General features: G+C 46.4%; 1 protein-coding gene and 1 non-coding gene across 2 annotated transcripts in view; one reads left to right on the forward strand and one right to left on the reverse strand.

The window, feature by feature from the left end:
* Window positions 1-508: 508 nt before the first annotated feature.
* TRNAS-AGA (transfer RNA serine (anticodon AGA)) lies at window positions 509-590 on the reverse strand. The gene has a single exon. It is a non-coding gene; the product is annotated as a tRNA-Ser (tRNA).
* Window positions 591-2,230: 1,640 nt separating this feature from the next.
* LOC102561360 (ovostatin) overlaps window positions 2,231-17,757 on the forward strand; it is a 51,604-nt gene continuing 36,077 nt past the window's right edge. Inside the window, exons 1-7 of the mRNA XM_019490284.2 lie at window positions 2,231-2,348; window positions 7,082-7,265; window positions 8,600-8,756; window positions 10,346-10,398; window positions 10,923-10,943; window positions 13,086-13,254; window positions 17,211-17,295. Of these exons, the coding sequence (XP_019345829.1) occupies window positions 2,284-2,348; window positions 7,082-7,265; window positions 8,600-8,756; window positions 10,346-10,398; window positions 10,923-10,943; window positions 13,086-13,254; window positions 17,211-17,295 (734 nt within the window). The 5' untranslated portion in view covers window positions 2,231-2,283. The remainder of the gene's footprint in view (window positions 2,349-7,081; window positions 7,266-8,599; window positions 8,757-10,345; window positions 10,399-10,922; window positions 10,944-13,085; window positions 13,255-17,210; window positions 17,296-17,757) is intronic.

Below are 17,757 nucleotides of genomic sequence, written 5' to 3' on the forward strand. Positions count from 1 at the left end.
TAGTAGTCAGTGGGCTAGAGGAGTTCAGGGATCTTCTCTGTAATGTCTCGGATTCAGGCTCCTGGGAAGCAGCAGTCTTCCCGAACTAAGGGGTTGGGGCGGCAGATTGCCCCCTCAGTCCCTCTCAGGACAGAGGGGAAGAGCAGGGGCTGTAGCTATGATTGGGCCTGTGCTGTCTACCAGAGCTGGCAGCTTAGCAGGCTCTGCTGGGGCTGGAAGAGGTTCATACCTGTTGCAAAGCTCCAGCAGGGTGGGGACCTTGGTGCAGAGGGCCCTGAGGCCCTTGACCACCTTGGTCGGACAGGAGGGGAAGTCCTGGTGTCCTCCCTTATCCTGGAGGGTGACCAGGGTCTACCCTCCACCTCCCGGGGGAGAGGGCCTGGCAGTAGAAGTCTCCTGCTCAGAGTCCTTGATGGCATGCAGTCTCTGGACTGCAGCCTGGAGCTCCTCCAGCTGGTGCACCAGAGACCCCAAAAGGGAGCATACCTCACAAGTGGTGAAGGCAGTGCGTAGTTGGCAAGATTCAAACCTGCACAGGGAGACCCCAATGGATTTCTAGTCCATCGCCTTAACCACTCGGCCACGACTACCTGACTGTTGTCACAGCTACATGACTTGTATCCAATAAGCATCTTTCTTTCTAATGAGCTCCTCATAACTGTGTATTATGTATCTGTTGTGCTGCCTGACACTGCTGGTGTCTTTGTTTTCCAAGAAAGTCCAGCCAATATATCAGCAAGGATAGACACCTAAGGTGTGTATAGACAAAAAGGGGGCTCTAAATTGAAGCAGTGGTTTTTAAATCCACTGCTTCAATTTAGGGCCCTTTAAACCCCCGTGTCGTGCATACACCCCGTACTTACCTGCCTCTCCAGTGGCAGGGAGGGGAGGGTGAGCTACCGGCAGGTGGAGTGGTCCCTGGGCTGCAGCAGGGGCTGGTGCTTTCCTCTGTGGCAGCAGCGGCTCCCCCCTAGGTGGCAACTGACCACAGGCACTTGACTTGGGCGGTCCTGGGGGGCACCACAGCTGTGGAGGGAAGCACCGGGCCCACGCGCAACTCAGGCAGGCAGGCAGGCTCGGGGGTGGAAAATTCAGGCTTGCTGCTTTTCTTGGGCAGAGCCTGCCTTCCTGGACTGCTGCCAAGCTGTCTTCAGGGCTTCCTGCAGAGCTGCATGGACCCCAGTGCTTCACTCTGCAATTGTAGGGGCAACAACTAAAACTCCTCAGAGGACTTTTAGTTTGCTGCACCCCAAATCATTTAACGCGCATTACGCCGCCGAATTTCCTACAGCAGCTGGAATTGATGTGCAATACACCACCAAGGCGTGCAAACACCAACACCATTAAAGCAGTGCAAAAGCTTTTAGCCTGCTTTAAAGTGTCATGCATACACACCTCTCGTTTTGTCTACACATGGCCCTACTAGCACAGTGCCTCAGCAAGGATAGACACTTAGCACTTAGTAGCTCCAGCAGCATGTGGGATTCTTGCAATATCCTACAAAGGTATACCAGTGCTAGCTAAAGTGATTTGATAGGGAGAATTAAAGAGATTAGTCCCATTGTTAGAAAAAAGAGTCAGTGCTCTGTACCTGGACAAGGAAGATACCTACGTGCCTCCTTAAGTGTAGCTGCCTTTTTCCTTGATAGAATGCTAATGATACCAATGGTTACAAGCTCCATTAAAAGTGTTAGGCCTGACAGTCTTTAAGACATGAGCACATAAAGATTGGCCTATTTTTTTTCTGTCCTTCTTCCTTGAAAATAAAATTGTGGTTTTCTTCCCTTTCTTAGTTGAAGTTGGCTACAACTTCTGTGCAATATTTTTGCTATCCAACATGAAAGGCATGAGACAGAACAGTGATCTGGCAGTTGTTGTGTCTTGTGCTGTGTCTAGGAGTGTCCCTGACAAAATTAAAAAATGCTGATGCGATGATACACATTAACAAGCTGGAACATCATAGGGGAATCTTCTCTGTATAATAATGCAAACGCTGGTGAAACATCCCAAGAAGCAGGGAGTGGCTGGGCTTATAATATTGTAATGGGGTTATTAGAAACACTGGAACCTCCCTGAACTTCAGTGGGAGTGGAAAAAAAAGGCAGAAGTTAGGAAGTTCAATCTATGCAAATGTTATTTCTTCATCTATTCATTAGAATATGAATGAGATAATGAAGAAGTGGGTGGTGGCTGAAGAGAGTTTATAAGCCAGAAGAGCTTCTCTGTTCTCTGTTCAGGAGAGGTCACATCTGTGTCTTTCTGTCACCACCTTCGAAGACAGAGATGTGGTCAAGCATTTTTCTAAGCATCCTTTTTCTTCATTTAACTGCTGCAGAGTTTTCTGAACCGTAAGAGATTGCATCTTCTTTCTTTGTACTGTATAATAATTGCTTATTTTTTACAACCATACCTCTCTGTATAATGCTCTGGGGAATTTGAGACTTAAGTTCAGGTTGCAATTCAAGCCGCAATTGAAATATACTGGGATGATGTTTCAGTGTAATCTAGAACAAGTGTTGGCAATATATGGTTTAAGGACCAAATCTGATGCACAGAGCCACTGGATCCAGCCTGTGCAGCTGGTGAGGTTCTGACAGCATTGTGGTGATAGGGGCCTTTGTGCCTGCACCTACACTGGGATCAGGTGTTTGGGAGTTGCACCCGCACCACCACTGGTTCTTTCCACCCTTTCTGCCTCACCTGAGGTATAGACACAGGTTCCAGCCAGCATGTAACTGTATCTGGGTTTGAAGTTGTGCCCATGCTGCAGTCAGGGGAGAGGGCAAGGGGAGAGTGAAGTGGCAGCAGCACAACATAGACAGTTGTCCAACCCCAGCACAGCTCCCCACTGCCCAGCCCTGGCTCTGGCACGGACAAGGGCCCCTGATATTGATGTGCCGCTGGAGCTAATTTGACCAGAGCTGAGTTGTTTTGGCCTACAGCTTGGCAAGGTTGCAGACTGTTGATCTAAAGTGAATTTTCCCTCTCATCACAAAAAAGGTAAGAAATCTGATCTGCTTAGCAGAGACCCAGGAGTGAAATAACAGAGGCTGGTGTAGTTGAGTGACGTGGCATCAGCAGAGCTGAGCAGCTGGCCCAGGCCTAAACTAGCGGGCTGTATTTTATGGTCAGAGCTAGCATGCATTGGTAGAGCTGAGTGAGTAGGCATCTCTTCTAGGGACTTAGCAGGGGTTTCAATGCCCAGCTGCTCCAGCTAGGATGCTCATGTATGGGAGCCTAACTTCAGGAACCTACGGATTTTTGCGGTCCAAAATATAAAACCCAAATTAATTTAGATACCTTGAGAGCTAAGTGACTTTGAAGTACAAGTTTCTTGGAACCCTTATATGCACTTAGGCACCTGAAAAACATTTAAGACTTGGGCACCTGAAGTTCAGCTTAAGCAAAATTTGGGCCCTTAAACCTCAGTAAGCAATCTGCAAAAACTTCCAAGTAACTTTTTGGGGCATGTGTAGATAAAACAGGGGCCCTAAACTGAAGCGGTGGGTTTTTTAAATCACCATTTCAATTTAGGGCCAATTAAACTCCTGTGTTGTGCACGCACCCTGCTGACTTACCTGCCTCTCCAATGGTGGGGAGGGAAGGCGAGCTGCAGGCGGGCAGAATGGTCCCTGGGCTGCAGAGTGGGGCTGGTGCTTCCCTCCGCAGCAGCAGCGCACCCCCCACCCCCACCAGGCGACACCTGCCCACAGACACCTGGCTTTGGTGGTCCCAGGGGGCACTGCAGCTGCAGAGGAAAGCACCAGGCCCCCACGCAGCTCAGGCAGGCTCCGGGGGAAAAGAAAAAAAAATCAGGCTTGCAGCTTTTCTAGGGCGGAGCCTGCCTTCTCGGGCTGCTGCCAGGCTGCCTGCAGGGCTTCCTGCAGAGCCCCTGAGCTGCACGGAGCCTGGTGATTTGCTCCATGGCTGTAGGGGCAGCAAACTAAAACTCCTTGGAGGAGGAGTTTTAGTTTGCTGCACCCCAAGTCATTTAAAACACATTACACCACCAAATTTCCTACAGTGGCTGGAATTAATACGCAATACACTGCCAAGGTGTGCAAACACCAACACCATTAAAGGGTGCAAAAGCATTTAGCCTGCTTTAAAGTGTCATGCACACACACCCCTCATTTCATCTACACACAGTCTTAGGTCTCTAAGAATCTATAGAAGTTTTACCAGTAAAGCTCTAAGTGCCTGAAGTACTGCTACTGCACGTGCCCAGCGGCACCATCATCATGGCCGACTTGAGTTTTGACACCTGTATCACTCCTAGGTCCAGTCAGGGTTCACAAACTACATGGCCCTGCTGCCAAGTCCACCAAGGGTCTTGGTTTAGAAACATGTTCTGAACACCCCTAACACACCAACCGAACTGAGCTGCATGCAAAGCTCAGCAGCCATGGCCACGCTCATTCAAAAAATCATGGCTGGAGGAGCTAACACCTTCATCAGTAAAGCACTGGTCACAGCTACTGTGACTTGGGTCTAAACACCAGGCTGTGGGCTAGACTGTGATGGAAGGCTCTGGTCCTGACACTGCTTCTGAATGAAGTCTTTTATACAAAATACAGAAGCACAGTGCCAGGATAGGAACCAGAACCCCTCTCTCAGCATATACTTACTAGGGTGGCTTAGATATCCCAACGCTCAACCTGCTGTCCACTGTGACTCCTGTACCTAGTCTCCAGGGTGAACATTAGACACCTACCTCAGGTTTGTGAATTCCACTCCCAGGCACCTAAAAGGCCCTTTTGTGGATCTGCACTTTGGTCACTGTTGGAAACTTACCTCTTAGTCCTTTCCTGGAGTATTGTACAAGCTAAATTGGCCAAGCTCAGTTAATGAAGTAAACAAGAACTGATGTGGGAGTGGTGAGACCAGGATTACAGCACTGAGAAGCAATGATTCATTTCATGATGTAATTCCCTCTTTTCTTCAGTACTGTCTTTTATTGTTTTGAAATAACCAGCTTGGGCTGGGAGAGCAGGAGGAACAAGCAGCAGGAAGCAGACCAACTATCGCTTTTACACCTGTCTCCCCAAATTAGCCCTGCAAAATTGGAGGAGAGGGCAGTGGCGTAGTGCACTCTTTGCACCTGGAGACACAGACACAAACACACTCTCCCTCCTGCCATGAACAGATACTCACATGCACACACACATGCACTCACACACAAACGCATGCACCCACACACAAACACATGCATGCATACATGCAGATGGGTTCACACTCTCACTGCACATGGACACACAGACACAAACACACTCCCTGCCATGAACACAGACACAAACACACTCCCCGCCATGAACACAGACACATGCACACAAACTCATGCACGCGCACACACACATACACATGCATGCACACACACAGATGAGCATGACTGTATTCACTCACTCTCTGCACATGGACACACAGACACAAACACACTCTTCCTCCTGCCATAAACAGACACATGCATGGACACACAGACATGCATGAACACACAGAGACAGGTGCACACTCTCACTCACTCTGCACATGGACACACAGACACAAACATACTCTCCCTGCCATGAACACACACATGCACACACACTAATGCATGCACACAGATGCACGCATATGCATGCACTGACGCACACACTCACACAGACACACACACAGACACACTCAGACAGGTGAGCACACTATTCACACTCTCTGCAAATGGACAGACACAAGCACTCTCCCTCCTGCCATGAACAGACACACACATGCACGCACACACACACACATGCACGCACACATAGAGGGAGAAAAAGAATTGGCGGGGGGTGCTGAGTGTGTGCACATGCGCGTTCCCTCCACCCCGCAGCGGGAAAGTCTGTTGGGGGAGAGGGGCTGGGACAGGAGCAGAGCCAGGCCCAGGATTGGGGCCAGGGCCTGCTGGGCCCATGCAGCCACCCCTTCCCCCATGCCCAAGGTCGTTGCCCGCCGCCAGCCACACTCCTCCCCTCCCCTGCAGACTTTCCCACCTTGGGGGGGGGCCCACGCACACTCAGCCCCCTCAATTTTTTTCCTCCCTCTGCCTATGGGCCCCGTGGCCCCCATGTCTGACCCCACTCCACCTTCCTCCCCACCGCTCCACGTCCACCTGCCTCCCCTCCCTTCCTCCCCCTCCCTGCTAGCTGTTCTGGGGGGCAGCCCCGCTGCTCAGGTGGCTGAGGCATGTTCCTTGCCACCACCAAACTTCCTCAGCAGCGGCTCAAACTTGGACTGCACAGCTTGGGCTGCCCAGCCAATCGGCACCCGCCCTCTTGGCGGTGCATGCGCAGTTGGCCCAGAGCATTACGGACAAACAGACAGACAGACTATGGCTTTTATTATATTATAATAGGGAAGCTCCTTGTTCTCCAGCCATGTTGTAGATGAAAAGTGCTTCCAAGCCATCATTCCCCCATGATGGAAGAAGCCTCCTAGTGGTGCTTAGTAAGATGCTTGCATCCCAGAAAGGGTTGGGATTTCAGGCACACCCACTGCTCACAGTATCCATACAAAGTATATTGTGAATTTCTTTTTAGGACTCCTAACTCTCCCTCTGTATTGTACAGGGAAACTCAGGGCCTGGTTCAAGGCTGTGAGCCCCACTGTAGGGGCACTGCACTGCTCATTGTTGGGTCACCTAACTGCCTGTGGTGGCCTCTGTGTGCCAAGTTTCCACCTTTACAAGGGTGGAAATAACAGCGCTGTAACTCACTGGGGTATTCTGAAGAGAAACACATTAACTTTCAGAAAGAAGAAATCCATCCCTTAGCCTGGCTGCTCTCAGCTCAGGGAATGGTCTAGCAATGGAGTAGTTTGTGGGACAAACCTCCATTCTCTGCTCGCTCAGGACCCTACCCAAATTTCCCTTAAGTAAAAAGGAGTCTTTTTTGGTTTCACAAAGCTGTGGATGGATTTTATAGAAGTAAGGATTTCTCAGTAGTGATTTCACAAAAATAAGGATTGCTTAGTAGCGACTGAACCCCCCTGCATGTGGATTGTTATCATGTGTTCCCTTCTGTCATTCAGCCTTATTTGACTGAACTAGCTGCCTGGTTTTGCCTCCCTGTAGCCAATATGTCCTGCTGGTCCCTGCTGTGGTTCAGAGTGGAAATCCACAGAGCGCCTGCTTACAGTTCTATAACCTGACCGAGCCTGTGACCCTGAGCATTATCTTGAAATACAATGAACTCCAGACTACTCTGCTTAAGGAGTCTGTGACAAAGAATGACTTCTTCAAATGCACCACGTTCACGGTATTTAATATTTTAGTTCTACTATGGAGAAGGTAAGGTGGAAGCATCCTTGTAAGCAATGTTCTTGAAAGCAAGAGCAGGAGGAGCAAGAAGCTCAAGTAGAGATGGGGATGAGATACAAAAAGAAGGAATGAAAGCAAACAGGGAGAGAAGAAATTGTGCCTGGGAAATAGGCTGGAAGAAAAGTGAAAGAGTCAAACATTGGTCAGGACTTGAGACTGGAAAAGACACTTGGATGTCATCCTCATGTGTAGATCTAAGCCAGGGTTTTTCAACCTTTTTTAGCAGGTATACACCTTCTGGTGGCAGCAGCCAGACATGCAGGAGGAAGGTTCACACGTGGCGGCCACCACCGCCGACACCACTCACCGCCCTGCACCACTGCCACCCACCACCACCCACCGCCCGGTGCCGCCACAGCACCCTGCTTTCCCAAGACTGGTCACACGTGCGGCTTCATGGGCTCCTGATGGGCCTCATGCCTGACCACTTGCGTGTTGCCCATCAGCAGCTTGCAGAGCCACATGTGCAACTGGCTGTGGGAGAGCTACGAGTGGCAGCAGCATGGGTTGGTGGGTGCTGGTGGCAGCACAGGGCAGTGGGTGGCAGCACCATACCCCATACGACCTTTCCAAGTATCCCTAGGGGTATGTATACCCCCCGGTTGACAACCCTGATGTAGCTGCATGGGGGACCAGTTAATTAGAACACCCTTGTGCCTTTTCACCCTTATAGTGCAGGGATGTGGGAAAGGCCACAAAAGAACCTTGTTATGTGGTCTTTAAACCAGCAGAAGAGTCACTTCAGAATCTGATTATATAGCCTGGCAACCCCACCCATCAGCAGGGTCATTCTCAGTAGACCTGTGAAACTAAAATCTTCCACGCTTACTGCATGATGCATGCGTTCGGTTGTGCATGTCATTTACAACCCCTTGATGACAGCAGCAATCTGCAATAGCATGGGCTCCTAGAGAAACGTGTCTTGGAAGATATGCAACCTCCCCTGATCCTGCAGAACCATTGTGTGACACACTTGGAGGTTGTTAGTCTTGCTGACAGGGCGTCCCTCGGGGTGGGGGGAGAATCTGGATGACTGCCCTGGACACCGTGCCTTGGGGGGGCCCCACAGAGCCAGGCCAGCTTTGCGTCCAGTCGCTTGCCACCACCCCTGCTGCCACTGCCACCACCACGTTCAGGCCCTGCACAGGCTGATTTGCCCTGGGCCCTGCACCCTGCTACGGTCGTCTCTACCTTCTGGGGATTCCCTAGTATAGATAGACCTTAAGAGATCTTACTTATCACCTTCTCACTTCAATATTTGTTTCCTTTCAGGTTCCTCCTGCTGGCTCTGACCCTTTGGCTTTCATCACTTTCTCTGCCAAGGGTGCAACAATTAACCTATCTCAGAGGAGGTCAGTGGCGATTCAGAACATAGACAACATTGTCTTCATCCAGACAGACAAGCCCATCTACAAACCAGGACAAACAGGTGAAGGAGGCACATGAGTCACTTATTTAACTGGGAAAATGGACATCAGAGAGTGCTTGGAATGGGCAAGGCTTCTCACTGTTAGGAAGGCAAAGGACTTGGGAGAAGACAACCATCATCCATCCTGGGATGATGTTGAGTAGTGCCTGGCAGGTATCATTTGGAGACAGTGGGAGGAATAACTCATAGAACTGCAATGTAAAATATAGCTTTTGTGTATTCAATAGGAAGAACAGTAACTCATTGCTAGTGCGCAGCAGGGTCAAAAACGACCCGTGAGCCACTGGGACGGTGCAGTAATGGCAGTTACTGCACAGTCATTTAGTACTTGCTAAAGTGTAGACATGCCTGCTGAGTAGGGCACTCTCCTGCTAGTGGGAGTTGTGGATTTGAATTACCTCAAGCTAAGGAGTGCCTAGAACCCAGCAGAATTGCCTTATGTTTCTTAAGGCTGGCATCATTCATTTGCGAAGTCTGGGAAAATCCCATGCAGACATGTTTGAAATACCATGTAGATGTTCATGACTGTAGTGTGGCAATTGGTGACTTTAATAAAGGGGGTTTTGTTCCTGATTCATATGACAATAAAACAAAGGGTAAGCAAAATTAATCATGTTTCACTGGGCTGAGATACTTCCACTAGTCCACTATTGATTTAGGTGGGGAAGAGACTGTTCTGCTCTTTTCTTCCAAACTTCAAAACTGAAGTTCATTTTCTTTTGATTCATTTTTCCATTGTCCCAGTGGACTCAGTCACCTGTAAAAATTCCCAAAATAAGTTGTGATTCAAAACTATTGCTGGCATAATACCCTGAAATATTGAGGAATAAATATGACCTTGGGTCTAATTGGTAGGTGATTATGACCCCAGCTGCCCTGTGTAATAAATATTTCAATTAAACAGGTTTCACTGGTTAGAATACTTTTCAGATGCTTCTTAGCTCTTCAACTAAAATGGCTACTTCTTAACACTTTAGAATTGCCATAGACAATGCTGTCAGTAATGACCTCAGAGGCCATTATGCAGCTCTTTCCAGGTGTTGGTGAGACCCCAGCTGCAGTATTGTTTCTGCACTCCAAGAAAGATGTAAACTAATTGAAAAGAGTCCAGAGGAAAGGAACACAAATGAGCGAACTAGGGCCTATCAAGACAGATGGAAAGAAGTAGATTTGTTTAGTCTGGAGAAAAGAAGACTAAGTGGATACATGATCTTTAAGTACATCAAAAATTATTATAAGGAGGGTGGTGTTCAGTTGTCTTTTGGGCTATGTGGAAGAGCAAGAAGAAATCAGCTTTAACCTGCAAAGTAGATTTAGGTTGAATATTAGGAAAAAACTTTCTATTGGTGTGGTGAAGCACTGGAACATGCTACCTAGGTAATCTGCTTCACTTGAGGTTTTTAAGAGCAGGCTAGACAAGCAGCAGTTGGGGATGGCCTAAGAATACTCAGTCCTGCCTCATTAGGTCCCTTCCAGCCCTATGACTTACAATGTGCCTGAAAGTATGTAGTGTCTGAGCGTACATATAAGCAAATGACACACCACTGGGAAAGTTGCTCATTTTTCATTCTTCCCCTCTTTCTTTTCAGTAATGTTCCGTGTTGTCGCTCTCGATAGCAATTTCAGACCTGCTCAGGAGATGGTGAGTATGACTGCGAATCAAAAATTTTCAACAAACCTATCCACTTCAACAAGCTACTTGTTTTACCTTTTAATAGGAACAAGGCCTTGTGGTAGATCACATGATGTCCCTGTAGTACACCTACACTCCCTAGATTCATATCATGCAGTTAGTGTGCAACCTCTGTGTAGAGGAAGAGATCTGGAAACTTCCCTAGCATCTCCGTATAAAATACAGCTATGGGAGTTACCTCACTTGCCTCTATACACCAGATATAGAGACTGTAGAAGATGCCAATAAAATAGGAAACCCTAAATATTTTAGACAACTTTTTAGGCGTATGACTTTAGGGTTATTTGCTTCATCCACTGAACTTTGGAACAGTCACAAATTAAGATAAGGCTAAAACCAAAAACTTGATCTTAGGCTTTTTGCACCCAAAGAAGGGACAGCCACAGGCTTCCCTTATAGTCCAACATTTTTTAAAATTAGTTACTGTTTCCTTAATGTATGATCTCGTTCTCTGTTCTTTTTCTTTATTTTAGTATCCCCAGATCATCCTCAAGGTAAGAAATGCACTGTGCTGTTAAACATGTTTTATTTGCAAGGGGGAAATAATTTTAGTTTCCAGAGTCAGTGGTTGCTTGAGAAAAACCACCCAGAAAGTGTCATGGTTGCTTGAGAAATTGCCACCCAGAAAGTGTAGTCCTCACGTGGCCTCATTGGGAAATCTGTGCAGCTGGAACAAGCTGCACAGGTTAGAATGAGTGGCAGGCACTGAAGACTGCAGCAAGCTTTCGGAGAAGTCTCTCAGGAGCAGAATGCATACCAAATCCCCCCACAAGTGCATGGGTGACCATTCCTGAAAAAGCTCAGCTCATCTTTAGTTGTTTTTGATACAAGAAGTTCTGACCAGAACCTGAGAAGGAAACATGGTCTTTCATCAGTATGAAGGTATATTAGCGCACTTCACTTCTTTAAAGATTAATCATGGCTAGAGCAGGTGACTGTGTCAGGACATGAGGGTTCTCTTCCCACCACTGCCATGGACTCTGTATAGGATCCTGGGTTTCACATTCATGACTTAGTTTCCCCATATCTAAAACAGGAGTGATGATAAATAGCTCACAAAGTTATTTTGAAGCTAAATTTTGTTCATGTCTATAAGACACATTATGGTCCTCAGATGGAAGATGCTCTAGGAGTAGAGTACAGGTTTCCCTCGCTTTATGCAGGTGTGAATTTGCTCTTATGCAATGACCCTTTTTATACTAACAAATTGTTATATGAGAGGTAAATTCATTCTTATGCGATCGGTATGGTGGAAGCCCACAGTCAGCTAATTTGTGCGGTGCATTGTGGAAGTGATGCACACCAAAATATAGTCTTCTGTGTGGATCTGTACTCCTCACTCGTTGTCTGCGAGTGTCTGTTTCTGTAGTTGCCACTAAACATTCACCATCAGCCTGTGTTTGTGTGTACTGTCTGCTGTTGTTGAGTACCAAAATTGTCTTGTAAATGTGGTAAAAATGGGCCTGGGGGTCAGTACAGTTGAGGTCTTGGAACATATCTCTATTTGTTACATTGTAAAGTGGGTTCCCTTTATGCGAATTCAAGTTATGCGCCGTTTTCCAGGAATGCATGTACAGCATAAAGCGAGGGAAACCTGTATAATATAATAGTAACAATTACTGCATTCCTTGTACTCTAATACATTACTTGTGCAATAAATTATGCCCATGTTGTTGTGCAAGGCTATATCCTTCTCAGAGGCTTTTGCTGAACACAAAAGTACAATACCAAAGTATGTGGTATCATTTATTGGGGGGAAAAACCCTTCAACGACAGCATGTGCATCACCTTTTCTGTTATTTCTTAATTGTGTTACCAAACACAACTTCCCTGCATAGAGGTATGTAGGTGGGTGACATTTTCCTGTGTTGACACACACAGAGACATCTCTCTTGAAAAGGAAATTGGCCAAAACAATATTAGCCGTTAAATAAAATTGACCAATGCCACTGAACTAAAGAAAGGTTGATTAACTGTAATACCTGTTTGGAAACATTATGGAAAGCAGGGGGAAGGAGTTGCAGAACTAAGGAAATAAAAAAACTGTAGATGTGACATTGCTGCTATATTCGTGAGTGAGAGAGCAGTAGACTGGCTGCTGTGATGACATCTCTCCCAAGATTACCAAGTATGTTATAAGAACAGTATCTCCATATAAGGTTATATCATAGGGCAAAGAAATGCAGTTGGTAACAACACCTAGCTTTTCTATAGTGCTTTTCATTCACAGGTCTCTAAGCACTGTATAAAGGTCAGAATCACTCATTATCCCCATTTGAAAGATAGCGAAACCGAGGAAGAAAATAGACAGGATTTGCCCACAGTCACCCAGCAGGGCAGCAGCAGAGCCAGGAATAGATCATAAGTCTCAAGGAGTGTCAGTCTAAAGCTGTCTCTAGGAAACTCACAGCTCATGTACGCAGTCCAGCATAAACTGAGACCAATTTAACACACACATGGTTCAATAATCAGTGGTTCAAAACACTCAATAGCTCATAAGACTAAGTCCTTTTTCACATGCTACATACAGAGTCAACACCCCAACAGAATAAATTGAAAGAAATGAAAGGAGAAGAGTGAGTGGAAGAAAAGGAAGGTGATCAGTGTATTTATGTTTGCCTCTCCCACCCTTCCAGGATCCCAGGGGAAATCATATCTTTCAGTGGCTGGAAACTACATCTACAAAAAGCATTGTCCAGCTCTCATTCCCCTTAACTCAGGAGCCAATCCTGGGGTCCTACAGCATTGTTGTCACAAGGGAGTCGGGCCAAGATGTGTATCACTCATTCAATGTGGATGAATATGGTAAGAAGTAGGTCTCTTCAGCATTAGTGATGAGTTTTCCTGTGTCTGCAATAGGGCTGTGCGAAGCTTCGGGTGGTAATTCGATTCAGAGGAGATTCGGCCCGATTTGGTGACCGAATCTCTGAATCCAAATTGAATCAGGGGACCAGTTAAAAGGTCCAAATTGATTCATAGCTCTCCGAATCTTTGAAAAAGATTCAGAGAGCTTTGATGATTCGGACAGTCCCCAGTGGCTGCAGCAGGGAGCTGGAGCTGGACTAGGAGCTGGTAAGTAGGAGGTGGGGGAGGGGGGCTGGAGGAGCGGGGGAGGGGACCATGGGGGACCCTTGCCAGGCCCCATCCCCTGCCTGCTCCGCCAGCCCCTCCATGGCTGCCCCTTCCTGCCCCCAGCTCAGTACTTTAAGAAAAAGTCCCAGTGATCATCAGGTGCCGGGAGCTGGGGCAGGCGAGGCAACCATTGCCAGGCTGGGAGAGGACCAAATCATCGAATCGAATTACTGTCCCCTAAATCGGCCGAATCCAAATGCCACGGCCAGAGTCTGTGAGGGGGGTTGCCAAAAGTACGCAAGAAATGTTGTGGACTATAATTGTCACATGCCCATGAACCCAAACTGAGGGACTGAGGCAGATAAAGCAAGGAATGCAGAAAGGTGACAGGGCAGAAACAGAAGGCAAGGAGGAGATGGCCAAGAGACGGCCAGGTAGATTCTGAGAAACGTGGCCTAGTGCAATAAAGAGGCAATCAGCACCCTGGGCTTTCTCCTGGACTTTGTCACTAATGCCTGCTATATGCTAGGGAAGTCACGTTCTCTCTGCCGTGGATTCTCTATCTGTACATTGGGGAATAAAATCAAAGTACCCGCCCCAGCACCTATGTGAGGCTGTATGCAACGCACAGAGATAAAATATGAAGCATAAATCCAAAGATATTAATAGCAGTATAAATAATTGGATGTCAGGCAGTTACTAGGCAGAACCAGATTAATACTGGATGGACAAATAGGGATAGGGAAACAAAAGTGCTCACTACCTGATGGTCTTGCCTTTACATGCTCTGCTATTGGTTTGTTTCCATCTCATCTCATACCTGGGACTTTCCCACACAGGACGTTCCCTAGGCAGGACCTGGGGAACTCCACGTTTTCTGAGGCAAGGGGTCCTTTCTCACCCGTTCTGTTAGAAAACTACCGTATTTTATCATATGGCACATGCCCCCAAATAAGACAAGCACCTTGCTTTTTGGAAAGACAGAATGAAAAACAAAAAATTCCTGAGATGTGACTGCATAGAGCAAGAAAGAGCCTAATCTTCAGTTCACTTAGGGTAAAAACAGATGTTGCATTTGAGGCAATTCTGACTGATCTGAGTCAAAATCAGTATAGACCTTTTCACACATAGCTTGTCTCTGGAATGAGTGGAAATCATCTCGAATTAGGTGGGATTGGCCCTGGAAAAAATATTATCTCAAATACTTCACAAGTACTGAAAGTGGCACAACTGGCTTGTAGAATCCCAAAATAAAAGCCTTTGATCTGGTAGAAATCCAATATCTGTTTTTACCCTTACCCTCCATTTCCTGTTCAACCAAAAGCTGTAGCCCTTTCCGCTGTTGAAGGCTGGCCTCCATGGGTGGATCTACAATTTTTAAAAGAGCCAAATGCAGTGTACAAAGCTGTGAAATAGATGGAGAGAGACCTGAAGTAGCTAGCAGACAGTAAAATGGCCAGAAGGAAGGTTAGCTTGATTAGTGGAACATCAAGACTGTTAAAAAGGAGAGATGATCATTAATGCTTAAGAGCAGTGAGCCATTAAGTCAACTGATTCCCTCAGCTACCTGAATAGACATGGCACTGCTGCTGCCTGGTGGAGTAGGAATCAAAGGATTATTTGGATAAGGAAGGTGTTAAACTGGAGAAGAGATAATAAAAGAAACAGCTTTTGATGTGTCTGAATTAATTCAAGTCAGCTGGGCCTAATGAACTGCATCCCAGGATATTGGAGGAACTGGCAGAGATTTCAGAGCCTTTGACAATTGTATTTATGAAGTTGTGGGAGATGGGGGAGGTACCAGAGGATTAGAAAAAGGTCAACATAGGGCATATCTACACGTTGCTCTATAGTAATGTTGTTACTGTACCATGCTTTAGTACTTCCTTATGGAAATTCTAAAGCATGGTGCAGTAACCACCTGTACTGCACCATACATGTGGCTCATGGTTATTTTTAGCAGCTACTTAGCCGTAGCGGCGCGCTGTAATGGGGGAGCACACCGCTACAGTGAAATAGCTGCTAATCACGTGTAGACACCTGTGGATGCTACACTGCCGTAGCGTGTTGCTGCAGTAACATAGCATCCCATGTAGATGTGCCCATGATGTCCCTCTTTAAAACAGACATGGGGAAGTATAGGCTGGGTAGCTTCTCCTCAATACCAAAGAAGTTACTACAGAATATCATGAGGAACTCTATTTGTAAGCAACTAGTGGAGGAAAGGCTGATCACAAGCAGCCAGCATGGATTAACTGTGAATAAATCATGCCAAACAAATTTGATCTTGTTCTTTGACAAGGTAACTAATTGGGTTGATGAAGGGAGTGCTATGAATGAAGTGTATCTGGACTTTAGCAAGGTATTTAGTAAATTTCCATATGACCGTCTCATAAACATATTAGAGAAATGTGGGCTAGACAAAACTGCTATAAGGTGGTTAGACAATTGGCTTAATAGCTACAAGCAAAAGTTAATTATAAAATGATCCATATCAGAACGGCAGGATATTTTGAGTGGAGTCCCACAGGAGTCTATCCTGGGCCCAGTACTGTTCAACATGGATATCAGGAAATACTTTTTCACTGTCAGAGCAGTGAAACAATGGGAAAGGCTGACTAGAAGTTAGATAAGAATTTGTTAGGGATGATCTAGGAATAGCTATGCTTATGCTGGGCTATGGGTTTTTGCTGGGCTTCTTGGCTTTTCTGTTGTCACATGGAGCCAAGAAAGATTTTTCTCCCATCCTGTTGCTACATGTGTCAGGGTCTTTATTTTGTTTTTTTCTGCCTTCCTCAGAAGCATTGGTTTTGGCTGCAGCCAAGGTTGGGGATTTTGACTGCAGCCAAAGTTGAGGTATGCCAGTGCTCCTGCTGGGACTAAAATCCAGAGGTTCCTGGCAGAAGGTCTTGCTTTTCCCCTCAATGTTGGGCCAAGTACCACAACTGGGAAGGAATTTTACCCCATGGTCAGATTAACACAGACTGAGGTAGATTTCACATTCCTCTGTCATGAGGATCATGACCCTCTTCCTTGGATTTTTTGTGTATATTTTAACAACCCTTGCAGCAGTGAGACATTGTCTACTGCTGTCCCTGTGACTTACCTGTAGGAGTGTAGGGTGTTATGCCTTGTGGTTGTGTGACAGGGTTGACTGCGTAGTTTTTGTAATAGGTTAGATATGGATTTGTATGGGATGGTTTGAATAGGGATAATCCTTCCTCAGGCAGGGGGTGGTCTTGATGACCTCCAAAGGTCCCTTCCAGCCTACTATTCTGTGTATCTATGATTGTTGGGTGCTTCTATTCCAGGCATAAGATCAAGTTTCCCAGATTAAGACTTGCAGCCTGATTTTGGAGGGCTGATTTTGGGGGGAAAGATGCATCTGGTATGCTAGTAAATACAGTATGTTTCTAACTCATGGCAAGAATGAAAGAAGGTGGTAACAGGGGCTATCCTATTAAGTCTCTCTCAGTCAATTACCTTCTATTTCTATCTGGGTTGGGTGGTTTCATGCAGTATAATTTTGGGGCTTTATCCTGTTTTTACTATCCCATGCCCTCTAAACCATTCCTCTTTCTTCTTAGCACTTACACCTGTCATAACTGTTGGTACAGTTAGGGACTCACTGCCACTTTTCACTTCACATCTATGGTATCTGTGTGACATTATTCCCTTTTAATTTCCAGTGCTACCAAAGTTCGAAGTGTTGATCCAAAACCCAAGAAGGGTCTCACTTTTAGATCAAGAATTCAAAGTGAATGTTTGCGCTTCGTAAGTATCCACATGATGGGGCAGCATATATTCATGAAGGCTGCAAAGCCAGGTTCAAGGAGCATGGAGCTGGGGAACAGAAGCTCTTGAATCTTAATCCTGGCTCTGCCAATAGCTCAGTGTGTGGTCTTGGGCAAGGCACTTTACCACTATGACTCACTTTCACTTCAGGCTACATGATGCTGGTAATACCCATTTGCATACTGCATCCCACTGCACCCCAATGTATATTAATGTGTATTTCATTGGTTGAAGATAATACATTAATATATGTCTACTCACTATTGGATTTTTTAATCAGGATAAAGACATGGATAAAAGGAACAGAAAAAAAAAGGCAGGAGAAGTTCCTAGATTAGTAGATGAGTGCCTTACACTGAGGTACCCATATATGCCTCTGTCAAAGGGGAAGTGCCCTGCAGTCCTGAACAGTGTTGCTTAATGGGACATAACTTGTTCTGT

This window comes from Alligator mississippiensis, chromosome 4 (assembly GCF_030867095.1).
Source record: "Alligator mississippiensis isolate rAllMis1 chromosome 4, rAllMis1, whole genome shotgun sequence".
NCBI classification, from domain to species: domain Eukaryota; kingdom Metazoa; phylum Chordata; order Crocodylia; family Alligatoridae; genus Alligator; species Alligator mississippiensis.